At 45.6% G+C, this 26,779-nt stretch overlaps 2 protein-coding genes across 5 annotated transcripts in view; both read right to left on the bottom strand.

Moving 5' to 3' along the window:
• The window catches only part of LOC115595752 (filamin-C-like), a gene marked incomplete at its 3' end in the record, with an annotated part of 35,881 nt that extends 23,620 nt beyond the window's left edge, over positions 1-12,261 (bottom strand). Inside the window, exon 1 of the mRNA XM_030440556.1 lies at positions 11,338-12,261. Coding sequence (XP_030296416.1) covers positions 11,338-11,719 — 382 coding nt within the window. The remainder of the gene's footprint in view (positions 1-11,337) is intronic.
• Positions 12,262-15,118: 2,857 nt separating this feature from the next.
• On the bottom strand, positions 15,119-26,773 carry LOC115595807 (sarcolemmal membrane-associated protein-like). Of its 4 annotated transcripts, none has more exons than XM_030440645.1 (6): positions 26,724-26,773; positions 24,327-24,444; positions 23,946-24,165; positions 23,629-23,763; positions 19,714-19,828; positions 15,119-18,450 (listed from the first exon to the last, which is right to left on the bottom strand). In XM_030440645.1, the coding sequence occupies exons 1-5, from the start codon at positions 26,755-26,757 to the stop codon at positions 19,724-19,726; spliced, it is 612 nt and encodes a 203-aa protein (XP_030296505.1). In that variant the 5' UTR covers positions 26,758-26,773; the 3' UTR covers positions 15,119-18,450; positions 19,714-19,723. The 4 variants fall into 4 exon arrangements, with proteins under 4 accessions (XP_030296505.1, XP_030296506.1, XP_030296507.1 ...); XM_030440646.1 differs by having other exon boundaries at positions 15,119-18,447; XM_030440647.1 differs by lacking the exon at positions 19,714-19,828.
• Between the last annotated feature and the right edge of the window lie 6 nt (positions 26,774-26,779).

Raw genomic sequence — 26,779 nt, 5'->3', positions numbered from 1 at the left:
AACTGTATAAACTGTATGAAGTGTATAAAGTGTATAAACTATATGAACTGTATAAACTGTATGAACTGTATAAACCAGCGGTCCTAAATAGGCGGCCCCAGGGCCTCATCGGCCCGTCGGCCTCCTGTTTGTGGCCCCCGAACTATTATTCCTTCACTATGTGTTTTGGTTGGGTCAGCACATGTATACCGGGACTTGTCTCCATGCCAACGATACACAGACAGATCGCAACTTTTAACTTTCACTTTCGTTTTCGGAGCACTTCGCGTATTCACATTTTGCTGGTGGTAAGAGATTGAATATGGCGTGTTTCCAAGTAAACTGTTATGACAAAGTGGACAGTGATAGTCGGCAACTCGCAGAAATAGGATCTTCAAAGTTGCATTTATTCTGTCTCCAACCGGGACAATCACCACGTATCTGACAGTGCAGCGGTTTCACCACCTTGCGCAGTTTGACAAATTTTAGCTAACGTTTGCGACCTCATGTATATTCAATGTTGCAAAGAGTGTAACGGACGGGGAGTTTCTCCCAGCAAACACCATTTCACTCACGGTGCCAAAATTTGTATCATCCTTGTTAAAACACCATTTAATCACAGAACAAATGACGTGAAATAACCCACAACCATCTTACATATCATCTTATTCACAAACACATTCACGAACCAGAATTACACCAACAACAACAGAATACCCAAGATATAAACTGTATGAACTGTATAAAGTGTATAAACTATATGAACTGTATAAACTGTATGAACTCTATATACTGTATGAACTGTATAAACTGTATGAACTCTATAAACTGTATGAACTCTATATACTGTATGAACTGTATAAACTGTATGAACTGTATAAACTGTATGAACTCTATATACTGTATGAACTGTATAAACTGTATGAACTGTATGAACTGTATAAACTGTATGAACTCTATATACTGTATGAACTGTATATACTGTATGAACTGTATAAACTGTATGAACTGTATAAACTATATGAACTGTATAAACTGTATGAACTGTATAAACTATATGAACTGTATAAACTGTATAGAGTGTATAAACTATATGAACTGTATAAACTGTATAAAGTGTATAAACTGTATGAACTATATGAACTGTATAAAGTGTATAAACTGTATAGAGTGTATAAACTATATGAACTGTATAAACTGTATAAAGTGTATAAACTGTATAAACTATATGAACTGTATAAAGTGTATAAACTATATGAACTGTATAAACTGTATGAACTGTATGAACTATATGAACTGTATAAACTATATGAACTGTATAAACTGTATGAACTCTATATACTGTATGAACTGTATAAACTGTATGAACTGTATAAACTATATGAACTGTATAAACTATATGAACTGTATAAACTGTATGAACTCTATATACTGTATGAACTGTATAAACTGTATGAACTCTATATACTGTATGAACTGTATAAACTGTATGAACTCTATATACTGTATGAACTGTATAAACTGTATAAACTATATGAACTGTATAAACTATATGAACTGTATAAACTGTATGAACTCTATATACTGTATGAACTGTATAAACTGTATGAACTCTATATACTGTATGAACTGTATAAACTGTATAAACTGTATAGAGTGTATAAACTATATGAACTGTATAAACTGTATAAAGTGTATAAACTGTATAAACTGTATAAAGTGTATAAACTGTATAAACTATATGAACTGTATAAACTGTATAAAGTGTATAAACTGTATGAACTATATGAACTGTATAAAGTGTATAAACTATATGAACTGTATAAACTGTATGAACTGTATGAACTATATGAACTGTATAAACTATATGAACTGTATAAACTGTATGAACTCTATATACTGTATGAACTGTATAAACTGTATGAACTGTATAAACTATATGAACTGTATAAACTATATGAACTGTATAAACTGTATGAACTCTATATACTGTATGAACTGTATAAACTGTATGAACTCTATATACTGTATGAACTGTATAAACTGTATGAACTCTATATACTGTATGAACTGTATAAACTGTATAAACTGTATAGAGTGTATAAACTATATGAACTGTATAAACTGTATAAACTGTATAAACTATATGAACTGTATAAACTGTATAAAGTGTATAAACTGTATAAACTATATGAACTGTATGAACTGTATAAAGTGTATAAACTGTATAAAGTGTATAAACTATATGAACTGTATAAACTGTATGAACTATATGAACTGTGTAAACTGTATGAACTCTATATACTGTATGAACTGTATAAACTGTATGAACTCTATATACTGTATGAACTGTATAAACTGTATAAACTATATGAACTGTATAAACTATATGAACTGTATAAACTGTATGAACTCTATATACTGTATGAACTGTATAAACTGTATGAACTCTATATACTGTATGAACTGTATAAACTGTATAAACTGTATAGAGTGTATAAACTATATGAACTGTATAAACTGTATAAACTGTATAAACTGTATAAAGTGTATAAACTGTATAAAGTGTATAAACTGTATAAACTATATGAACTGTATAAACTGTATAAAGTGTATAAACTGTATAAACTATATGAACTGTATGAACTGTATAAAGTGTATAAACTGTATAAAGTGTATAAAGTATATGAACTGTATGAACTGTATGAAGTGTATAAAGTGTATAAACTATATGAAGTGTATGAACTGTATGAACTGTATAAAGTGTATAAACTATATGAACTGTATGAACTGTATAAAGTGTATAAACTGTATAAAGTGTATAAACTATATGAACTGTATGAACTGTATAAAGTGTATAAACTATATGAACTGTATGAACTGTATAAACTGTATAAAGTGTATAAACTATATGAACTGTATGAACTGTATAAAGTGTATAAACTGTATAAAGTGTATAAACTGTATAAACTATATGAACTGTATAAACTGTATAAAGTGTATAAACTGTATAAACTATATGAACTGTATGAACTGTATAAAGTGTATAAACTGTATAAAGTGTATAAACTGTATAAACTATATGAACTGTATAAACTGTATAAAGTGTATAAACTGTATAAACTATATGAACTGTATGAACTGTATAAAGTGTATAAACTGTATAAAGTGTATAAAGTATATGAACTGTATGAACTGTATGAAGTGTATAAAGTGTATAAACTATATGAAGTGTATGAACTGTATGAACTGTATAAAGTGTATAAACTATATGAACTGTATGAACTGTATAAAGTGTATAAACTGTATAAAGTGTATAAACTATATGAACTGTATGAACTGTATAAAGTGTATAAACTATATGAACTGTATGAACTGTATAAACTGTATAAAGTGTATAAACTATATGAACTGTATGAACTGTATAAAGTGTATAAACTGTATAAACTGTATGAACTGTATAAAGTGTATAAAGTGTATAAACTATATGAAGTGAGCCTCCCTCAGGTTTCTGCTGTCCTGCACAGTCTCCTCTGTGTTACTCTCACATGAAGAGTAACGCTCAGCTGACTCTCTCAGAGTTTAACTGCTGATGTCATGTGACTTTTTGTCCCTGCAGGGACACCGTACTCTCTTTACAGCAGGAATGGACTCTGGTGTCAAGCCAAACAGCTTCTGAGCTGCACAACAACATGTCTGTGACGGTTAGCAAACAGAGCAGCTACAGGTCAGCTACAGGTCAGCTGCTGCTAACTGCTGCTAACTGCTGCTAACTGCAGCTAACTGCTGCTGCTGCTAACTGCTGCTAACTGCTGCTGCTGCTGCTGCAGGGGAACAATGAGTCCTGATAGAAACACTGAGCCAACAGGCCGGGGGGCGACGGAGAAACTGTGTAATATGACATTTAGACAGAAAGACTTCATAGAGACAGAGAGAGGGAGAGAGGGGAGGGGAGGGGAGGGGAGGGGAGGGGAGGGGGAGGAGCCTGTGGGAGAGTGGAAAGAGGAAAAACAAGTGATGACGACGGAGGGAAAGAATTAAGAATCAGATTAACAGCCTGAACTCAGCCGGAGGACGAAACACGACCACAGACAGGAAACAATGTGTTAATGTGGTTAAAGGTTCTGAATGATCAGAACCACTCAGCTGTCACAGACTGAGCGGTTCTGAATGATCAGAACCAGTCAGCTGAGCCTCTGACAGCTCGGTTTACTTTCATCATTCATTAGACTGACAGATCATTTCACCGTTAATCGTTCTGTCTGTGTAAAGCTCGTCTTCTCAAAGCCTCTGTTCTCCAAACAGTCCAAAACTTAACCAATGGCACTACGTAGAGTGTATACCTCCACCAACGCCCAGAGTCTCATAGATAGTCTCATAGGTACCAGCCAACCATCAGAGCAACCAACAGACCCACAGACCCACAGCCCCGGGTCGACTGTCAGAACTGATGAATGGCTCGTGGCTGCAGCTCCAGTCCTGCTGAGCCTCTTTGTCTCTGATGTGAATGAAGTGCGAACAGTTGGAGACAGAACCTGTGTTCTGGTCTTCATCAGTACCGAGTACCGAGCGGCACAGAGACGTTATCTTCAGTGTGGGAGGAGTTCTGAGGTTATCAGGAGGTCAGACAGTCGCAGTGAGGAGAGAACGGGCTGAACTCCTCACTGGATCCACCAGGTTCACAAAGTTCTACACATATGAAGACGGATCACATGACTGACAGAACCCAACCTGACTGGACTGATCAGGGTTCATGTCAAAGGAGCAGTCTGTAGTTTAATGAGCAGAGACAAATCTTCAGGACGGACAAACAAACTGACCTGAAAGGACTTTCACTGTGTTTATATGTGGCGGACCCCGCCACCTCTCCAGCTTCACACAGTGTTCTGGACCTGATGTTCCTCTGACAGTAACTGTATTATTACCTCATTAATATTGTGAATGTTACGTTGACTGCTCCTTTAAGCTGACTCTAGAAACTGATCAGATGGTTTGATTGTTTTTAACTTTTGTGTTTTTAATGATCACAGTCATTCCCCCAAACATCAGCCTGATCAGTGACACTGCAAAGCTGTGACAGGGACTGATTATCACACCAAATGTTGAAATAAATGAAACTCTTTGAACATTTGTCATGTTCGACACACTCTGATGTGTTCCAGTGTCACACCGCTCACACACGTGTTGGGAGAAAACATGTGTTTGGATCAGCTGTGTAGAACCGGGCCTTACAAACAGACCCCACTCAAATACTGTGAGGAAATACAAACACACAACTACAATGAGACGAAAGCTCCTAAACACTGAGACCAAGAACTGAACTGTGTCACACACACACACACACACACACACACACACACACAGCAGGTGGACAGCAGCTGTATAAATGTGTGTGTTGTTGTTTATCCTCAGAGTGGTTAGCTTCACAAAGACTATTTAAAGACACACACACACACACCTGTGACCTATAAAAAGTGTGTGTTTGCAGCCAACAGCTGGAGGGTCGAGATCCTCGAGAGACTCACACACACACACACACACACACACACACACACACACACACAGTGAACTGGTCTTGTTGATTATTTTCAAGTAGAGTTTCTGTTCAGTTCTTCGACTGGACGTGCTGAATGTGTCCATTCGACTGTAACCAGCCTCACAGTGATCATGTGGATTGATCTGATGACATCATCATTACAGATTCCACAGAGGAGGCTGCTCCTCACAACACACTTATTATTATCATCAATATATTCTGTATCAGTCATCTGAATCTGCAAACTACAACAATTATATTTATGTAAAAACAAAGTGCCAGAAAATGGAACTCTCCCATGAAGCAAAGATACTTCAGGATTACTTTGCAGTTCAGTACTCATGTGAGTGTAATCAGTTACTTTCCAGCTCTGGTGTGTCGGCCTGTCGAGGATCTGAGACCTCCAGCTGTCGACTGAAAGGCTTCAGACCAACTGTGACAACAGCTGACACACACACACACACACACACACACAGACACACACACACACAGCCAGACACACACACACACAGGCAGCATTCATCCCGGGCTGGGTCAGACCACATGACAGTAACAGACTGGAGCTCTGTTGTTCGGACTGAGCCGGGCTGACGGAGCAGCAGTGTGTCGGTCAGCAGATCACTGGGTCTTAATTCAGAACTCCATTTGGAAAACAGATGATTTTAGAGTGCGGTGTTAAAGTATGAACCCACTGGTATATTTTACACATTCATTTCTCCTCAGCTTGTCTGATAACGTCTCCTGTGTCTCTGGAAGAAACGCCGATCATGTCAAAGTGATGTCACAGTGATGTCACAGTGATGTCACAGTGATTGTGGCTGGTGGAGACGACACGTCTGACACGCAGCCAGTCAGCCATCAGCAACAATTTAGATAATGAATCAATATCACCGTCATTATTCAAGAAAAACATACACACAGATTAAAACATGTATGTTTGTTAATGTCAGTTTCTCATCTGGAACTATTGAGACTATTGATTGATTGATTGATCAATGAAGTAATTAACTGTTTAAACGATCAGTTGTGTGGTGAGTGCCAAACTTTAAGGAAGTGTCCCGCTGAGGTGTCGGGTCTGAAGGAGCCAGACGCTTCAGACAGCTGACAGCAGCGACACCATCACGCTGAGCCTGACAACAGCTGAGCCTGACAACAGCTGAGCCTGACAACAGAGAGTCAACAATACTGCCAGGAGGGAGCTGCCGACAACCGATCACTGTCATCACTGATCAATATGCTGAGTAGTTTTGATGAACACAGATAAACAACACAATAATAAATTATGGACAGATTATTAACGTGTCACCTGGAACCACAGAGTCAATGTGTTTATGTCCTCCAGACGACAGTCGCCATGTTTAACCTGACTTCATCTCCTGAACCTGACCTCTGACCTCTGACCTCTGACCTCTGACCTCCCACTCTCAGACTCTGTGTGTGTTTCTGTTTTCAGCTGAGTTTGCGGCTGAATGTCAGGTGAGGCTTCGTTGCTTCCTGAGAAAGCTGGTGAGACAAACAGGAGACATCCTGTCCTCCTGGGTAATGATCAGATGCACATGGTTCTGCTGCAGGAGACATGAGCTCATGGTCCTGACGGGTCTGATCCTGATCCCTCCTGCTGATCTTACACTTTAAGAGTCTCAGTTCAAACAGCCGCACGTCATTAAAGCAGAACCCAGACAGACTGAAGGTAAAAAGATCCTGATGTTCTCCAGTCTTTCCTGGTTCTGTTCGGTCTCTCCTCACTGTTCTCAGGACCAACGATTATCAGAGGAAATATTGATCAGATCAGTTACAGCCTGTCACCGGACCACAGACAGGTTCGTCCAATCATCTCTCGGATCGTTGTGGACGGTGATGACGGGAGGCGGGCGGCGCCACAGAACCACTCTTTACTAGAGAAACACTGATTGCATCCTGTCACCATGGAGACGGACAGACTGATTCTATTGGTTAACAAATGTTACCGCTCCAAACGTATTGATTTTACTGATTGTTCTGATGAAGGCAAACTGAAGTCGACGATCAATACTGAATTAATCTGAATGTCCCCAAGAAACTCTGAGAGAAACACACTGAAAGGGTTAATACACACACACATACACACACATACACACACACACACACACACACACAAACACAGAGCTGTGTGTGTGTGTGTGTGTGTGTGTGTGTGTGTGTGTGTGGGGACATTCCTGTGTGCTGACTGCTACGACACATGGAAACCATTAGAGAGAGAGTCTGACAGCAGTGTAACAATGAAACAGAGTGTTACACACACACACACACACACACACACACACACACTAAGATGAACATTGATCAGGTATCACTTATCGTTCACTGATATTGATTATCACCAGAGACAGTGATGATCAGTGATCACAGACACGTTCAGAGACGATCACAGCTGATCCAGAGTCAGTTTATCCAGAGTCAACATCTGTTTTCTCAGTTTAAACTCGCTGGTTATTTGAAGCTCTGTGATTGGACGGCACCACTGGTGCAGGATGACATCACCACTGAAGTGTTTGAATAATGTGATCGATTAAACACAGATTAGTGCGAGAGGTCCGACCAACATGAGGATTATAACAGATTAGAGAGTTTAACAGTGAAGATAGAGATTATCAAACTGAGATTATTGGACATTTAAAGTTGAGATGATCAGAGATTATTACACATTAAGTAACGAGTGGACTCAACATCATTAAAGACAGATTATTAAACAGAGATTATTTCACATTAGAGATCAGGGATTACTAGATAATAAAGGGAGAGATAACTCAACATCAGAGACTATTCCAGATTACAGACGCAGATCATTAGAGGTGATCAGTGTGCAGTCGCAGCAGAGTGTTCAGATCAGAGTGTGGAGACGGGAGGCGCTCGCTTCCTCTCCCAGCACCAATCTATTTTCAGCAGCTGTTGGTGGAGCGAGAGCAGAACTCAGCTGTCCTGCCATCAATCACCACACACACACACACACCCTCACACAAACACACACACACACACCCTCACACAAACACACACACACCCTCACACACCCCCTCACCCCCCACGAGACCCTGTCCCCCCTCCAGGCCTCGTGGTCCCAGCTCAGCACAGAGCTGCAGTGTCTCGTTCTGATTCTGATTCCTGAGGACGATCAATATCCTGCAGATCATCTTCATCACTGTGCACATTAAACCACAGAAGAAGAAGGTCAGTGCCTCGTCATCATCGCTGCACCTCACCATGTTTTCAGAGTCACATGAGACGAAACTCTCAAACTCTGAATGAAAATCCCCTGAAACATCTCAGGTGTGATTATTCAGTAAGTGATGTTCAGACAGTTACTGATCGATCAATACGTCCACAGACGTCACCGTCAGCTGTTTTCACTGTCTGTGTCTGGACGCAGCGTCCTCTCTCTGCTAGTGGTCACCACGCTGTGTGATGTCACCAGTAACAGCCAATCAGCACTCAATAATCTGGATTTGTAAATTATGTTAAAGTACATCAGTCATCAATTATCAATTAACCGTCATCAATAATCAGTTTTCCCTCCACACACATTATCATCTGTTCCCTGACAACACCTCATCGCTCGGCCCTGGAGACCCTCAACACCACGTCCCCTCAGGACCCACTGTGGACCTGGTGTGGACCTGGTGTGGTCCTGGTGTGGACCTGGTGTGGACCTGGTGTGGACCTGGTGTGGACCTGGTGTGGACCTGGTGTGGACCTGGTGTGGTCCTGGTGTGGACCTGGTGTGGTCCTGGTGTGGACCTGGTGTGGACCTGGTGTGGTCCTGGTGTGGACCTGGTGTGGACCTGGTGTGGACCTGGTGTGGTCCTGGTGTGGTCCTGGTGTGGACCTGGTGTGGTCCTGGTGTGGTCCTGTTGTGGTCCTGGTGTGGACCTGGTGTGGTCCTGGTGTGGACCTGGTGTGGACCTGGTGCTGTCCTGGTGTGGTCCTGGTGTGGACCAGATCAGAGTTCCATCTTCTAGCTGCTGGCAACACTTCCTGTTTCCTAAAACACTTCCTGCTTCCTAAAACACTTCTTGTTTCCTAAAACACTTCCTGCTTCCTATAACACTTCTTGCTCCTCGGCCCGGTCCGGCCCGGTGGACGGGCCCTCCTGACTTTTAAAGCTCCTGCTGGTGAGAAAGTAGATTTGGGGTCTCATCCTGAACCGGTCCAGTTCTGATCCGACCTTGCGTCCCTCAGAGACTTTGAACCAACCGTGTCTGTTAAAGGACAGCGGTGCTGAGAGCTGAGTGCTGATCCAAACACCTCAACAGAACTTCAACATTATTCTTTTTAAGTTCTTCTTAATTAAGTTTTCACCCAGTTTGTTGTTAATCTGACTGAAATGAGTTTCAAACATCATCCTGACTCACTGTGTGACTGTTTTCATCCAGAAACAGTTTCATGGGTCAGAACTTAGTTCTTCTTGTCTCCTCTCACATCAGTCAGCTGTCGAGCCGGAACACGGAGCCCGACCATCACCAACGTACTTTTACTCAAGTAACTGTTTGTATTCTGCTGCAGCTCGACTCCACCGAGACCGGTTCAGGTCAGAGACTCTGTGGAGGATTTAGGACCCGACTGACTGGAGATCAGCTGGTTTCAGCCCGTAGAAACGGTTCTGACGCTCCACAACAGAAACAACAGAGTCACCGTGACCCACAGGAGAAACACTGAACATCTGAACAGACGATCAGTGAGAAGTCTGTCAGGTTCATCAGCTCACTGGAGATTAAATCAGCCAGGCAGACTCAAACTGTTCCAGGATCAGTTCAGGATCAGTTCAGGATCAGTTCAGCACGTCTGAGGGTAAAATATGATCTTAATGTTGTTTTTAATGAGACTCTTTCATGTTTAAGGGCTTTAAAAGTACAAACGATCATTTAAAAGTCATTTATGTTTTTCTATTAAAGTTACAAAGAATAAATCACAAAAACCATCAAGAGAACCAGAAGAAGAGTGAACGACTCCACAACCCAGAACCAATCAGCTGCAGCTCCACACACACCTGAGACCTTCACACCTGCAGCTCCACACACACCTGAGACCTTCACACCTGCAGCTCCACACACACCTGCAGCTCCACACACACCTGAGACCTTCACACCTGCAGCTCCACACACACCTGAGACCTTCACACCTGCAGCTCCACACACACCTGAGACCTTCAGACCTGCAGCTCCACACACACCTGCAGCTCCACACACACCTGAGACCTTCACACCTGCAGCTCCACACACACCTGAAACCTTCACACCTGCAGCTCCACACACACCTGAGACCTTCACACCTGCAGCTCCACACACAACTGAGACCTTCACACCTGCAGCTCCACACACACCTGAGACCAGCGACAACAACGACCTGTCTGTCTGACAGCTGCTGGTTCCTCTCCAGATGTTTGGGTCTCATCACAGCTGTTCCACTCGGAGGTTCTTTGGGTCGCTCTCAGTCTGTTTGTTCTGAGCTCATCAGAGTTCAGCTGTGTGTCTCAGACAGCAGACTGAACTCTGCTACACATAATATCACATCCATTCATTCTGATCCATATTTCATATTTACATTCTGACTTCTGTCTGTTTCATGTTTGTGTCGTGTTTCATTACGTCATGTGACATATTTTCATGTCAGTTCAATGAAGTGTGAAGATTCAACAGCAGTAAACACATCTTCATCACCGTCATCATCATCATCATCATCATCATCACCACAGTCTAACCTCTCAGCTCGTGCACGCCCTCCAACACGCGCTCAGTTTGGTATTGTGCGTAAAACGTGCGTAAAACGTGCGTAAAGCCGCGCGCACTCACCGATGGAGACCAGCCTGATGTGCTCCCTCTCCAGGAACTCCAGCGCCACAGAGACGTTCTCCAGCTTCATCTGCCTGAAGTTGGGTCTGGAGTGGTACTTCCGGTACATCTTCTTCTGGCTCAGCACCTCCAGCAGCCCGATCAGCTTCAGCCCGTCGCTCAGGTCCTTCTGCAGGTCGTTGATCCGCTTGTTGACGCACTTGAGGTGCTCGTTGCACCACCTGGTGAAGGTGTTCTGCTGGATCTTCTTCCACGGAGCGTCCTCAGCCAGGTCCTTCTCGGTGGCCGGCATCTCCTCCTCCTCCTCGCCGATGTCGGCGGAGCTCTGGTAGAACTGCGGCGGCAGCTGCTGCGGCTCCAAGTAGCTGCTGTTGCTCATCATGGTGCCGCTTTTATAGCGAAGAGTGGGAAGAGAAGAAAGGGCAGCGGAAAAAAGAGAAGAGAAGAAGAAGCGGAGGGAGAGGAGCGGCGGGGGCAGAGCCGAGCCTGCGGGGAGGGAACCACTTCACCAAAGTCTGCGTGAAGAGAGAGAACATCCAGAGTGAGTCCGTCAGTCCGGTCCGGGACGGCTCATGGGCTCCAACCCTGAAGGAAAAGTCACAGAAGAAGAGAGAAAAGTAGAGAAGAAGAAGAGGAGGAGGAGAAGAAGAAGAAGTGTGCTCGCTCCCTCCGGACAGACTCGCTCCTGTGTCCGGGTTCAGACGCGCAGACGGCGGCGTGGCGGCCTGCAGAGAGTCGGACTGCGGCGGAGCAGCAGCGGATCACAGTTTAAAGCTCGGCGTCACTCGGCTGGACTCTCAGGAATGTTCCTGCATGACCATATACAAGCCGGACCGCATCCTCTGACCCGGACTGATACCGAGGCCGCAGCTCATTGGGCGGCGGCGGAGCAGGGGGCGGGGTCACGCAGGAGCCTCCCGACCCCCCTCCGGGGCCCGGGGCTCGGTGACACTCCGGTATTTTTAGAGGAGACACCGGCTGTTTGTAAAACACTGACGTCATGTGTGGGCAGCCAATCATTTCACCAGAAGAGCAGGATTCCCCTCAGACACCTGAAGTTCACACTCAGGTGAATTACAGGCTTCCACAGGTGAGCTGAGGGGAGGAGACACCTGGAGTAACGTCTGTGCCAGAGTACAGAGTAACTAAGTACATTTACTCAGTACACCTTTGATGCTCCATGATTACTTTATTACTCCACTACATTAATGTGATTACTTTAGTTACTAGTTACTTTACAGATTACATTTTAAATGAATGTGTTTTTCATCAGCTGACTGAGTTCATGTAACATATGGATCAGTTACTTTCTTCATGAACAATCAATTACTTCTGTGAAGTTGATCGATAACAGAATAAGATCATAATCTTAGAATAAGATGGAGCTAACCCAGTGACACGTGTGAGGCCGCAAAAAGATTCTGACCGGAGGTAAAAATAAAGACGTGAACTGTAACGAGTCCAAACGCCAGACTCACTGTCAGCACACCTCCTCCTCCTCCTGCTCCTCCTGCTGCTCCTTCACCTCCTCCACCTCCTGCTGCTACTGCTCCTCCTCCACCTCCTCCACCTCCTGCTGCTGCTGCTGCTCCTCCACCTCCTGCTCCTCCTGCTGCTCCTTCACCTCCTCCACCTCCTGCTGCTGCTGCTGCTCCTCCACCTCCTGCTCCACCTGCTGCTCCTCCACCTCCTCCTGCTCCTCCACCTCCTCCTGTTCCTCCTGCTGCTCCTCCACCTCCTCCTGCTCCTCCTGCTGCTGCTCCTCCACCTCCTCATCCAGACACACAGATGTGATCAGTGTCAATCAAACCATGAATCAACACTTATCAATACTTTTTATTGGTCATTCATTTACAGAATGTTCAGCTGCTTCAACAAGTTGTCACACAATCACAGATATGATCACCTGTTCACACCTGACTCCTCACACCTGACTCCTCACACCTGACTCCTCACACCTGACTCCTCACACCTGACCTCTCACACCTGACTCCTCACACCTGACTCCTCACACCTGACTCCTCACACCTGACCTCTCACACCTGACTCCTCACACCTGACTCCTCACACCTGACCTCTCACACCTGACTCCTCACACCTGACTCCTCACACCTGACCTCTCACACCTGACCTCTCACACCTGACTCCTCACACCTGACCTCTCACACCTGACCTCTCACACCTGACTCCTCACACCTGACTCCTCACACCTGACCTCTCACACCTGACCTCTCACACCTGACTCCTCACACCTGACTCCTCACACCTGACCTCTCATACCTGACTCCTCACACCTGACTCCTCACACCTGACCTCTCACACCTGACCTCTCACACCTGACTCCTCACACCTGACTCCTCACACCTGACCTCTCACACCTGACTCTCACACCTGACTCCTCACACCTGACCTCTCACACCTGACCTCTCACACCTGACTCCTCACACCTGACTCCTCACACCTGACCTCTCACACCTGACTCCTCACACCTGACCTCCTCACACCTGACTCCTCACACCTGACTCCTCACACCTGACCTCTCACACCTGACTCCTCACACCTGACCTCTCACACCTGACCTCTCACACCTGACTCCTCACACCTGACTCCTCACACCTGACTCCTCACACCTGACCTCTCACACCTGACCTCTCACACCTGACCCCTCACACCTGACTCCTCACACCTGACTCCTCACACCTGACCCCTCACACCTGACCTCTCACACCTGACCTCTCACACCTGACCTCTCACACCTGACTCCTCACACCTGACTCCTCACACCTGACCTCTCACACCTGACCCCTCACACCTGACCCCTCACACCTGACCCCTCACACCTGACCTCTCACACCTGACCCCTCACACCTGACTCCTCACACCTGACTCCTCACACCTGACCTCTCATACCTGACTCCTCACACCTGACCCCTCACACCTGACCTCTCACACCTGACCTCTCACACCTGACTCCTCACACCTGACCTCTCATACCTGACTCCTCACACCTGACCCCTCACACCTGACCTCTCACACCTGACTCCTCACACCTGACTCCTCACACCTGACCTCTCACACCTGACCTCTCACACCTGACTCCTCACACCTGACCCCTCACACCTGACCTCTCACACCTGACCCCTCACACCTGACCTCTCACACCTGACTCCTCACACCTGACTCCTCACACCTGACTCCTCACACCTGACCTCTCACACCTGACTCCTCACACCTGACTCCTCACACCTGACTCCTCACACCTGACCTCTCATACCTGACCTCTCATACCTGACTCCTCACACCTGACTCCTCACACCTGACCTCTCATACCTGACTCCTCACATCTGACCCCTCACACCTGACCTCTCACACCTGACCTCTCACACCTGACTCCTCACACCTGACTCCTCACACCTGACCTCTCACACCTGACTCCTCACACCTGACCCCTCACACCTGACCCCTCACACCTGACCCCTCACACCTGACTCCTCACACCTGACCTCCAGTAAAGATATCTTGTCAGAATATTCCTCTGTTAAAGGTGAAAGTCATGTAATCTGTAAAGTAACTAGTAACTAAAGTTATCAAATAATGTGGAGAGGAAGTTTAAAGTAACAGAACACTCCAGTTACTTGAGTAAATGTACTTAGTTACATTCCATCACTGTTACTTAAACGAACTGATGTATTAGCACCCTGTGTCCAGTCTGTGTGCTAAGCTAATGCTAAGCTAACAGTCAGCTGTGTGTTGTGGACTCAGAAATGAAACTGAGACAAGATTTAAAGACTTTTTCACTTTTTACTAGAAAAATATACATAAATGAACAAGTGGAAGAGTTGGATTACAGCGCTCATGCTAACACTGCGAGCTAACAGCTGAGACAGCGTCTGAAGCAACGATTCATGCAGAGAGGCTACTCGGCTAAAGCTAACATGCAGCACTGAGCAGCTACAGCCGGCTAACGACTGTCAGGACGGACTGAGGCTGGTTCTGATACCAGGAGGACTCAGAGACATCAGTCTGCCTCTTCCTTTGTTTCCTGCTTCATTTTGGACGTCAGGAGGAGAAAACAAGTCGTTTTAGTCTTTATGGTAAACACACAGGATTGTTGAATATGTGTTAAATCTGAACTGATATTCATACGAAACCAAACAGGAAGTTTCTGCTGTCAGAATCCAGTGACTTAAGACGAACTATTTTATTTGCAGCATTGTTGCATCAGAATCAAAAATAAGAAAAGAATCTTGTGCTCAGATTGAATAAAAAATATATAATCAAACCCTCACTGACACTCTGTGACTGAAATAATACAATGTTTTTAAAGAATCATCATCAGGATGAAAACATCAGGAAGCTTCAGTGACCCGGTCCTGGTAGATATCAGTGACCCGGTCATCAGTCCGACCCGTCCGCCGTCTCTGCTGCTACATTAGAAAACATCTGAGGACTCGTTAGTCGTTCTTTCAGTCTGAAAACCAGCTGGTCTGACGCTGCAGCTGTCGTCTGCACAGAACCATCCGTCAGTCAGAACAGTTTGTACAGAGTGATTCAATGTGCAACCCAGGAGGACGCCATGTTTTAATCAGAAACAAACAGAACAGAACATTGACAGAGACCAAAACTCAGCTCCCAGGTCGTTCTCACAGTTTACAACATCTCACAGGATGACTCTGTTTCAGAGACACGTTACTGACATCAAGAGTACAGAGACACAAAGACCAGGACGGGACCACGACACGCCGCAGGGTCAGAGCTACGGAAGCCCACATACAACAAAAAGATACATTAAACATCAGGAAAGACCAATGAAAATACTCAAAGTTAAAAATGTCAGATTCAATGAGTCAAAATCATGAGATGGTCAGAAAAATCTGTCTGAACCAAAATGAAGTGATGTCAGAGGATGAAGCGGCGCTGATCGTCTGCTGCACCAATCAGAGGCTGACATGGTGTTCATGGTGTGTTCATGGTGTGATGTTATTTACAGAACTGATTAAAGTTACTACAGTTTGAACGGTCATGCAAAGCTAGCAGCTGTTAGCTACACATGCTACTGATGACGTAGAACAACACAGGACCTGTCACAGTCCAATCAGTGGATCACTTAATCATCAGGTACTGAATAAATAATGAGTTGATTTAATGTTCTTACAGCTAGTTGAAGGCTTCGTCACCTTAATGCCCTTCACTTCATCACAGTCAGTGTTTTTCTCTTCAGAACACTGAACAGAAGGTTCTGTTCTGAACTCTGACCCGTGTCGTATTGCTGCTGCTTCTATTCTAACTGGAATGAATCATCACAAACGACAGCAGATCTGGACCCAAACACCTGGTTCCATCACAGACAGGATCATTAACAGCTGTTACATGTTGAACATTATTTGGTCAAAGATTAAATGTAAACATGAATCAGGATCCATAAAAAACTGAAACATACCAAATATGAACGTGTTGATCTGACCCGCCAAAATAAAACCAGATCTGAGACATCAGAGAGAGACGAGCTCCTCAAATCACAACGACGTCCGTCTCCAGAATCAGAACCAGCGGTACATAAATCACCTCGTCATACTAAGATTCTAACCGGCACAGTGAGATCAGTCAGGACTAATAATCTGTCATCGCTCATCCAACAAACAACTCCAAGTTTACAAAAAAGTGCGATTGTACTTCTGGACCACACGAATCCAGACGTGTTCTGTTGGTCTGTGAACGAGCCGCTCAAACAAAGACGATCCGTTCAGTTCCTCACAAAAATGGTCTTATTTATATATGTGATAATATTCAGTTTAAACACGACGGAAGTAAAGTCGATGATTTAAAACCATCAAATGTTTTCTGCTACGATATTTCAGTCGTCAGTGCAAAATGTTCTGTCGGCCCAGTGAGGAGAAATAAGGCAGAAACTTCAGAACCGACACAACGTCAACGGTTGGACTGATCAATGAAACGTCACTACACATTTACTTATAAATGATGGATCGATCAGAGAGGAGTCACTGAGCTGAGCTGGTGATCAAACAGCCGTCATGAGCCTGAAGAACGGATCAGAGCCACTTCAGTCAGTCAGTGAGTTCTGCTGATCCAGCTGTGAATCAACAGCTCAGGACAAACAGAACCGGACCAGAGCTGGACGGAGAGTAAATATTGGACCATCACAGATGAAGACAGTTTGAATGTGGCGGCTGCAGAGTTTTCACTGCTGTTCAGAAGTCCAAAGGTTCTGAGGAGATGTCTTCATGTCAGAACCTCTGGACCCACAGAACACACTGCTGTACCAGCCTCCATGTTTTAGTTTAGACTCGTATGGCGGATCAGAACCGCTGACGGCTCTGTTTTGTCTTTACCAGTGAAAAATCGATAAATCAGTAATGTGTGAGTTTGTGTTATGGATATTAAAGTGATAAACAACATGTTTAATTATTGATTAATATCAGATTATAATCTGCAGCACCAACGTTCAGTACTTCAGGATTATTTGTTGAAACAGAAGTTTTCAGCTCAGTGATCCGGTTCTGTTCTGTTCTGTACGTTATGTTTGACGACGATGTTTGACTCGTCTGTGTTTCTACTAAAGTAATATTTTTGAATGCTTGTAACTGAGTATTTTTACACTTTAAGTAAGTAATCAGAGTACTCCCTCCACCATCGCTGCAGCCGAGCAGGAAACACTGTTAATGATCGACGTCTGGCCATTTATGAAAACCATGAAAAGTTCTGAAATATGTAAAACAGTAAGTTCTGGTTGGACTCTCGGCTCAGGACGGCAGATGATTGAAAACCTGCTAGCCGATCAATAAATCCCCCACTGACCACCTGCAGGAAGAGCTGAGAGTCTTTATGGACGACGATCTTATTGCTTCTGCCTCAAGGACTCGCTGTTCAGCGTCCGGCCACCAAACACAGCGATGCAACGAGCAGACGGCAGGACGGCGACATGTATGAGGGCGGCGCTGGATGGTTGACGGCGATCCCACAATCCCAGACTTCCCGGCGAGGTCACTTCCCGTGTAGTCCTCAGGCCCTGGTGAAGCTGGGGACCACCAGAACTACAATGGCTGCCACGGCAACCGCTGCCACCGCCAGGTTCCAGCCTTCAGCACCACTCTGCTGAGAGACAGACGGAGAGGTCAGAGGGCAGCATCTCACAGAGTACCACACTGATGGATCACAGGCATCCCGGCATGATCAATAACATTCTGATATTTAACGTGTCTTTGATACATTTATAATAAACTAGTTTCTGTCACGCTTCTGCCCAGAGTTTGAATGGAGGAGATTATGATGTCATGACGAGCAGAAGTTCAGCAGTTTCCTGTAAACGTCTGAAAGAAACGACCAGATAATTATTATGTGCTCATTAGAAAACAGCACGATATCAATATTAAGTCATATTGGGACGATTTGAGGTTTAATCTGGTAAATGTCACTCTGAACGTCAACATTACTGATAGTTGTCACAAATGTGACTTTAAAAAACAGAACGGACGACTTCACAAAATCCAAAAGAGAAATCTGATAAAGTCAAAATTATGATGAAACATTGACTTCATCATATTTTATCTATAATAACAAATTCCTCATCTGTCTGATGTTTGTTCTGGCAGCAATTAGCCTACACACACACACACACACACACACACACCACGCAGTGTGTGTGTCTGTGTGTGGATGTGTGTGTGTGTGTGTGTGTGTCTGTGTGTGGTGTGTGTGTGTGTGTGTGTGTGTGTGTGTGTCTGTGTGTGTGTGTGTGTGTGTGTGTGTGTGTGTGTGTGTGTGTGGATGTTGGATCTTTTCCTGTAAGTCGATCCCTTCACTCCCTCAGCTTCAGTAATGACTGACAGCTTCCGACCACACACACATGCAGACTCACACACACACACACACACACACACACACACGCAGACTCACACACACACACACACACTCTCACACACACACACACACACACACACACACACTCTCACACACACACTCAGACACACACACACACAGGAGGAGCTCCTCTTCCTCTGAGCAGCTACGTATCAACACTCGAGCCTTCACACACTCTTGGATCAACATTTCAACAGAGTTGTTTCTTTGCGAGCACACCAGAACTTCTCGCCGTGACGTCTCCTTCAGGTTGAGGAGGTGCATCAGTGTGCAGCGCCTCCACAGAGGAGACAGTCGGAGGTCAGTGAGGACACGACTGCAGGTTAGGACTGTCACAACAAAGACACACAGACTTTGTTGACCACATGTCAGACCGACTACTTCTTCTTGACTAAATCGTGGTATTTAGCCTGCGCTGGGACTCGGTTGTCCCACATGATTCAGCCACTCTCAATGCTAAAAGAAGCGTCTGGTAGAGAAAGAAGGGCGTGGCCATACCTGGTCCCCTCTAGGACGCCAGCTCCTCCCACCAGCACCAAATCAAGGCCACTATTACAATCATTCCTATGAAGGGGATGGAGAGAACAGGGGGCTCTGACGGACGAGTGCAGTTCTGGGGAAAAGACAAAAGGCAGGAGTGTAGGGAGGCATGGAGAGAGGAGTGTGGTGAGAGAAAATAAAAACCATAAAATAATCAGAATAATAAAGTCAGAATGTGTCGGGAAGAGAAGCGAGCGTGAAGCCAACGAAACCAGACAGAACAGATCAAATAATGGACAGAAAAGAGGACAGGACCGACGGCAGGTCGAGCATCAACAACCATCAAATTTGCACAGAATTTGATAAAGTTCATTGTGTAAAGTTCATGTGAAGAACAGGTGACAGCGACCTGATGAAAACATGACGAGGGAGGAAACAGAAAGTCAGGCAACCAGAGAACGACAGATGAGATGGTTAGAGACGAGATGGAGAGCTCTGGTAGCAGATATCACCAGCAGAGTGAAGTCAGGAACATCGACATCTCGTCATTTAAAGATCTCTGCCGACAATTTGAAGTGCTGCCTTTTTGATCAACTTAGGAGCATCAGCAGCAATGCAGTATGGGTAACGGTCAGCCATGAGGCAAACTACAACTATGGAGAAGGTAGTGAATGTTACAATGGAGAGAAGCAGAGGTGAGACAAAGGGTGGGTTTATAATTCCAAAGTCACAACAGTCCAAAGTCAAGAAAGTGAAGTCCAAATGTCTCAGGTAAGCAAGTCCCAAACTATTCTCAAGTGTTGACAAGTCCTGGATCTCAACAAGCAAGTCCCATATGTCTCAGGTCTTGACACCCAAATTACAAAGTTAGTGGCAAGTTCCTAATCAAGTTCATATTCAAGTCTCGGACAGGCAGGTCAACACTTTGTCTAGACTCAAGTGTTGACACTCAAGTACCAAGTCACAGGTAAGTTCAAATCAGTTAAATCAAGTTCCAAGTCAAGTCTCAGGCAGGTAGGCCCGTGTCCGAACTCAACTTCCAACTCAAGTTCCAGTGATGGTAGGTAGATGTGTCGAGTTTCACATTCAAGTCTTTAGACTGGTCTCAAGACCCGGAAGTTCCAAAGTTCAGGTCCAAACAGGCTCCAGTTACAATAAGGTAGGCTCTGTAGCTCAAGTCCCAGGTCAGATTCCGGAAGTTCCAAAGTTCAGGTTCAAACACATGACAGCCAAGTCTCAAGTTCAGCCTCAAGATTAGACGCTCAAGTCACAAGTCTAGTTTAAAGTTCCATAACAGGTCTCAAGTCAAGAAAGTCCTCCGTCAAGTGAGGTCATAAAGAGGCAAGTCCCAAACCAAGTAAATCTCCAGTCTGGGAAGAAGTCTTCACAACCAATCACTAAAGTCAAACATCTGAAATCAAGTTCCAAGTCAAGTCTCAGGCAGGGAGATCCCACGTCCAATCTCAAGTTCCAAGTCAGGTTCCAATCAAGATAGGAAGTTAAGTCCTGACATTCCCATGTTGATTCTCAAGAACCGGTCCTAATTCCAAAAACTCAGGACAGCCAAGTATCAAATTTAGTCCCAAGCTTTGAAACTCAAGTCACAAGTCTAATCTAAAAGTCACAAGTCAAGAAAATACAAAATCAAGACAGGAAAGTCCCAAACCAAGTAATTCTAAAAGTCACTAGCCAACTCTCGGGTCAGGAAGTGGAGTTGGGGTTTAAGTCTAGGTGAAGTCACAATTCATTAGTGTTAAAGTCAAAGTCCTTTTTGACGCTGACTGAGTCTGTCATCTTTGTAATGTTAATCCACACCTCTGTAGTGATGTCAGGCCAACAGAATCTAGATCTGGAGGTTTGGGCTGGACTATCCTGAGATGATTGACACATAGTACATTATCAGCCAATCAAATGGACCTTGACTGTCAGTATGCGTCGCTGTTTCCTCATCACTTGATATTTGAATCTTTGGCGCTTCCAGGCGGCTGTGTGGAGGAAGCTGTGTGGAGGAAGATGTGAGGAGGAAGCTGTGTGGAGGAAGCTGTGTGGAGGAAGCTGTGAGGAGGAAGCTGTGTGGAGGAAGCTGTGAGGAGCAAGCTGTGTGGAGGAAGCTGTGTGGAGGAAGGTGTGTGGAGGAAGATGTGAGGAGAAAGCTGTGAGGAGCAACCTGTGTGGAGGAAGTTGTGAGGAGGAAGCTGTGTGGAGGAAGTTGTGAGGAGGAAGCTGTGTGGAGGAAGATGTGAGGAGGAAGCTGTGTGGAGGAAGTTGTGAGGAGGAGGCTGTGTGGAGGAAGATGTGAGGAGAAAGCTGTGTGGAGGAAGTTGTGAGGAGGAAGCTGTGTGGAGGAAGATGTGAGGAGAAAGCTGTGAGGAGCAACCTGTGTGGAGGAAGTTGTGAGGAGGAAGCTGTGTGGAGGAAGCTGTGTGGAGGAAGCTGTGTGGAGGAAGCTGTGAGGAGGAAGATGTGAGGAGAAAGCTGTGAGGAGCAACCTGTGTGGAGGAAGTTGTGAGGAGGAAGCTGTGTGGAGGAAGCTGTGTGGAGGAAGCTGTGGAGGAAGCTGTGAGGAGGAAGCTGTGTGGAGGAAGCTGTGAGGAGCAAGCTGTGTGGAGGAAGTTGTGAGGAGGAAGCTGTGTGGAGGAAGCTGTGTGGAGGAAGCTGTGTGGAGGAAGCTGTGAGGAGGAAGCTGTGTGGAGGAAGCTGTGAGGGGGAAGCTGTGTGGGGGAAGCTGTGAGGAGGAAGCTGTGTGGAGGAAGCTGTGAGGAAGTAGCTGTGAGGAGGAAGCTGTGTGGAGGAAGCTGTGTGGAGGAAGCTGTGTGGAGGAAGCTGTGTGGAGGAAGCTGTGTGGAGGAAGCTGTGAGGAGGAAGCTGTGTGGAGGAAGCTGTGAGGAGGAAGCTGTGTGGAGGAAGCTGAGAGGAGGAAGCTGTGTGGAGGAAGCTGTGTGGAGGAAGCTGAGAGGAGGAAGCTGTGTGGAGGAAGCTGCGTGGAGGAAGCTGTGCGGAGGAAGCTGAGAGGAGGAAGCTGCGTGGAGGAAGCTGTGCGGAGGAAGCTGAGAGGAGGAAGGTGTGTGGAGGAAGGTGTGTGGAGGAAGGTGTTTGGAGGAAGCTGAGAGGAGGAAGCTGTGTGGAGGAAGCTGTGTGGAGGAAGGTGTGTGGAGGAAGCTGAGAGGAGGAAGCTGTGTGGAGGAAGCTGTGTGGAGGAAGGTGTGTGGAGGAAAGCTGAGAGGAGGAAGCTGTGTGGAGGAGCTGTGTGAGGAAGGGTGTGTGGAAGGAGGGTGTGGGAGGAAGGCCTGAGAGAGGAGGAAGCTGTGTGGAGGAAGCTGTGTGGAGGAAGCTGTGAGGAAGTAGCTGTGTCGAGGAAGCTGTGTGGAGGAAGCTGAGAGGAGGAAGCTAAGAGGAGGAAGCTGTCAGTAGAGCAGAAGTAGAAACAAACAGATGACTACTTTGACAAAACAAACTGCCCGGCAGCGACAGATGTTCAGAAGAAGCTCACAACAGAACGCTCAGAAACCAGCAACATTGAGCACCGACTGCAAACCAGAAAGTAAAATGACAGATGAGGCGTCCACAGAGAGTTTGAGCCAAGCTGTTTTCCACCCACATGCACACAGCACAGTAGGACAGACTTCATGGTGACGATCATGGATTGGAAGAATATCGTCAAACAGGTTTGAGTGTGTAGGTAGATTCTTCTCAGGTGTTCTGCATCACACTTACCTTCATGGTTTTTTAAAAGAAATTCCACAACTACCTGATTTTCATTTACTGACTCCTGAAGTTTTAACCCTAAACTGTAGGTCACATGATACCAAGAGCACTGATACGCCAACCGCAAGAATATTTTAGCTCATTCAAAACAGAATCACATGTAAGTGACGTTAAGTAAACAGCCCTCGTCTACCGAAGCACCTGAGCTGTTGACCTTTGGCCTCTCACCTGTGACTTCCTGCCCATCAGTTTCTGTAGCTCGGCCTTGCAGCGCTGCAGCTCCTGCTCGAGCGCCACCCGCTCCTGCTGGCTGCTGTCGTACAGCTGCTGCAGATCCACCAGTTCACCCTTCAAACCAGCACACTGACAGAAAGAAAGAGCTGACCTGGTTAATCAGTGAGACCAGCAGGGTTCTGTACCTGGTGCCGTGAACAACAAACAGCGATCAGAAAAGATATTGACACAATATCTACGAGATATTGATGCAGTTTACACTAAAGTCGTGTCTGAACTGAAGGCAGCTGGGTGATAACTGCTGCAGTTACCTCACTCTGGACTTTGTGAGCCGTATCCTCAGCTTGTCTCAGCTGGACCTTCAGGATGTTGATCTCCGGGACCTTCTCCTGGACTGATGAGGAGTCCGGTTCCTCTGTGGGTTCAGGACCGGACTGAGACAGGGTGATGTAAGAGTCGGCCTTTACCTGGTCGTCCTGCTCACGCTTAGTGTCACCCTCCACTCTGACTGCCAGGTACACATCATCACACCTGTGAACCAGCAGGACACAGCAGTCAGATCAAGTCCATTCAGGAGAATGTGGAGACGCTTGATGCAGACCTGCCATTTCAAATGTTTACATTGTAACACACAGATATGTGATGACGTCAGTGTTGCTGCAGAGTGATTGACAGCTGGTTGGACCACTCACGTGTCTCGTTGCTGCTGCAGTTGCTCCACTTTGCTGCTCAGGTCTTTGTTGTTGCTGGTCAGAGTGTGACGTTCATCTGTCAGAGAGACGAACTCCTCCTTCAGCTGACCCACATCACCTGAACACACACACCTGTTAATGGCTGATAATCAAGAGTCACTGCATTTATCAAATAACTGTGGCTACTTTACAAATATAAACTATTGTTTCAGTGGATGTCAAAGTTAAACCACATCTTAGTGAACACACCAACACTCTGTTGTTCCCTACAGTCAAACACCGACACTCTGTTGTTCCCTACGGCGTAACACCAACACTCTGTTGTTCCCTACAGTCAAACACCGACACTCTGTTGTTCCCTACAGTCAAACACAGACACTCTGTTGTTCCCTACAGTCAAACACAGACACTCTGTTGTTCCCTACAGTCAAACACCAACACTCTGTTGTTCCCTACAGTCAAACACCGACACTCTGTTGTTCCCTACAGTCAAACACAGACACTCTGTTGTTCCCTACAGTCAAACACAGACACTCTGTTGTTCCCTACAGTCAAACACCGACACTTTGTTGTTCCCTACAGTCAAACACCGACACTCTGTTGTTCCCTACAGTCAAACACCGACACTTTGTTGTTCCCTACAGTCAAACACAGACACTCTGTTGTTCCCTACAGTCAAACACCGACACTTTGTTGTTCCCTACAGTCAAACACAGACACTCTGTTGTTCCCTACAGTCAAACACAGACACTCTGTTGTTCCCTACAGTCAAACACCGACACTCTGTTGTTCCCTACAGTCAAACACCGACACTTTGTTGTTCCCTACAGTCAAACACAGACACTCTGTTGTTCCCTACAGTCAAACACCGACACTTTGTTGTTCCCTACAGTCAAACACAGACACTCTGTTGTTCCCTACAGTCAAACACAGACACTCTGTTGTTCCCTACAGTCAAACACCGACACTCTGTTGTTCCCTACAGTCAAACACCGACACTTTGTTGTTCCCTACAGTCAAACACCGACACTCTGTTGTTCCCTACAGTCAAACACCGACACTTCGTTGTTCCCTACAGTCAAACACCGACACTCTGTTGTTCCCTACAGTCAAACACAGACACTTTGTTGTTCCCTACAGTCAAACACAGACACTCTGTTGTTCCCTACAGTCAAACACCGACACTTTGTTGTTCCCTACAGTCAAACACAGACACTCTGTTGTTCCCTACAGTCAAACACAGACACTCTGTTGTTCCCTACAGTCAAACACAGACACTTTGTTGTTCCCTACAGTCAAACACCGACACTCTGTTGTTCCCTACAGTCAAACACCGACACTCTGTTGTTCCCTACTGTCAAACACCGACACTCTGTTGTTCCCTACGGCCTAACACCGACACTCCGTTGTTCCCTACGGCGTAACACTGACACTCTGTTGTTCCCTACGGCGTAACACCGACACTCTGTTGTTCCCTACAGTCAAACACCGACACTCTGTTGTTCCCTACAGTCAAACACTGACACTCTGTTGTTCCTACGGCGTAACACCGACACTCTGTTGTTCCCTACAGTCAAACACCGACACTCTGTTGTTCCCTACAGTCAAACACCGACACTCTGTTGTTCCCTACAGTCAAACACTGACACTCTGTTGTTCCCTACGGCGTAACACCGACACTCTGTTGTTCCCTACGGCGTAACACCGACACACTGTTGTTCCCTACAGTCAAACACCGACACTTTGTTGTTCCCTACAGTCAAACACCGACACTCTGTTGTTCCCTACAGTCAAACGCCGACACTCTGTTGTTCCCTACAGTCAAACGCCGACACTCTGTTGTTCCCTACAGTCAAACACCGACACTCTGTTGTTCCCTACAGTCAAACACAGACACTCTGTTGTTCCCTACAGTCAAACACCGACACTCTGTTGTTCCCTACAGTCAAACACTGACACTCTGTTGTTCCCTACGGCGTAACACCGACACTCTGTTGTTCCCTACAGTCAAACACCGACACTCTGTTGTTCCCTACAGTCAAACACCGACACTCTGTTGTTCCCTACAGTCAAACACAGACACTCTGTTGTTCCCTACAGTCAAACACCGACACTCTGTTGTTCCCTACAGTCAAACGCCGACACTCTGTTGTTCCCTACAGTCAAACGCCGACACTCTGTTGTTCCCTACAGTCAAACACAGACACTTTGTTGTTCCCTACAGTCAAACACCGACACTCTGTTGTTCCCTACAGTCAAACGCCGACACTCTGTTGTTCCCTACCTGTTGTGCCTAGAAGCTGAATCAATATTTAAAGAAATCCTGCAATTAATGGTTTGTTTACTGGAGGACGAATGGATCAGTACCGGATTAACAGAGCAACCAGGGACAGTTACCGGGTCTGTGAGGGTCTTTGTTCAGGCTCTTCATGTTGATCTCGGCTCTCAACGTT

Source organism: Sparus aurata, chromosome 14 (assembly GCF_900880675.1).
Source record: "Sparus aurata chromosome 14, fSpaAur1.1, whole genome shotgun sequence".
Lineage (NCBI taxonomy): Eukaryota > Metazoa > Chordata > Actinopteri > Spariformes > Sparidae > Sparus > Sparus aurata.
The sequence above is the reverse complement of the archived record's forward strand: the minus strand, read 5'-3'. Positions and strand labels throughout refer to the sequence as shown.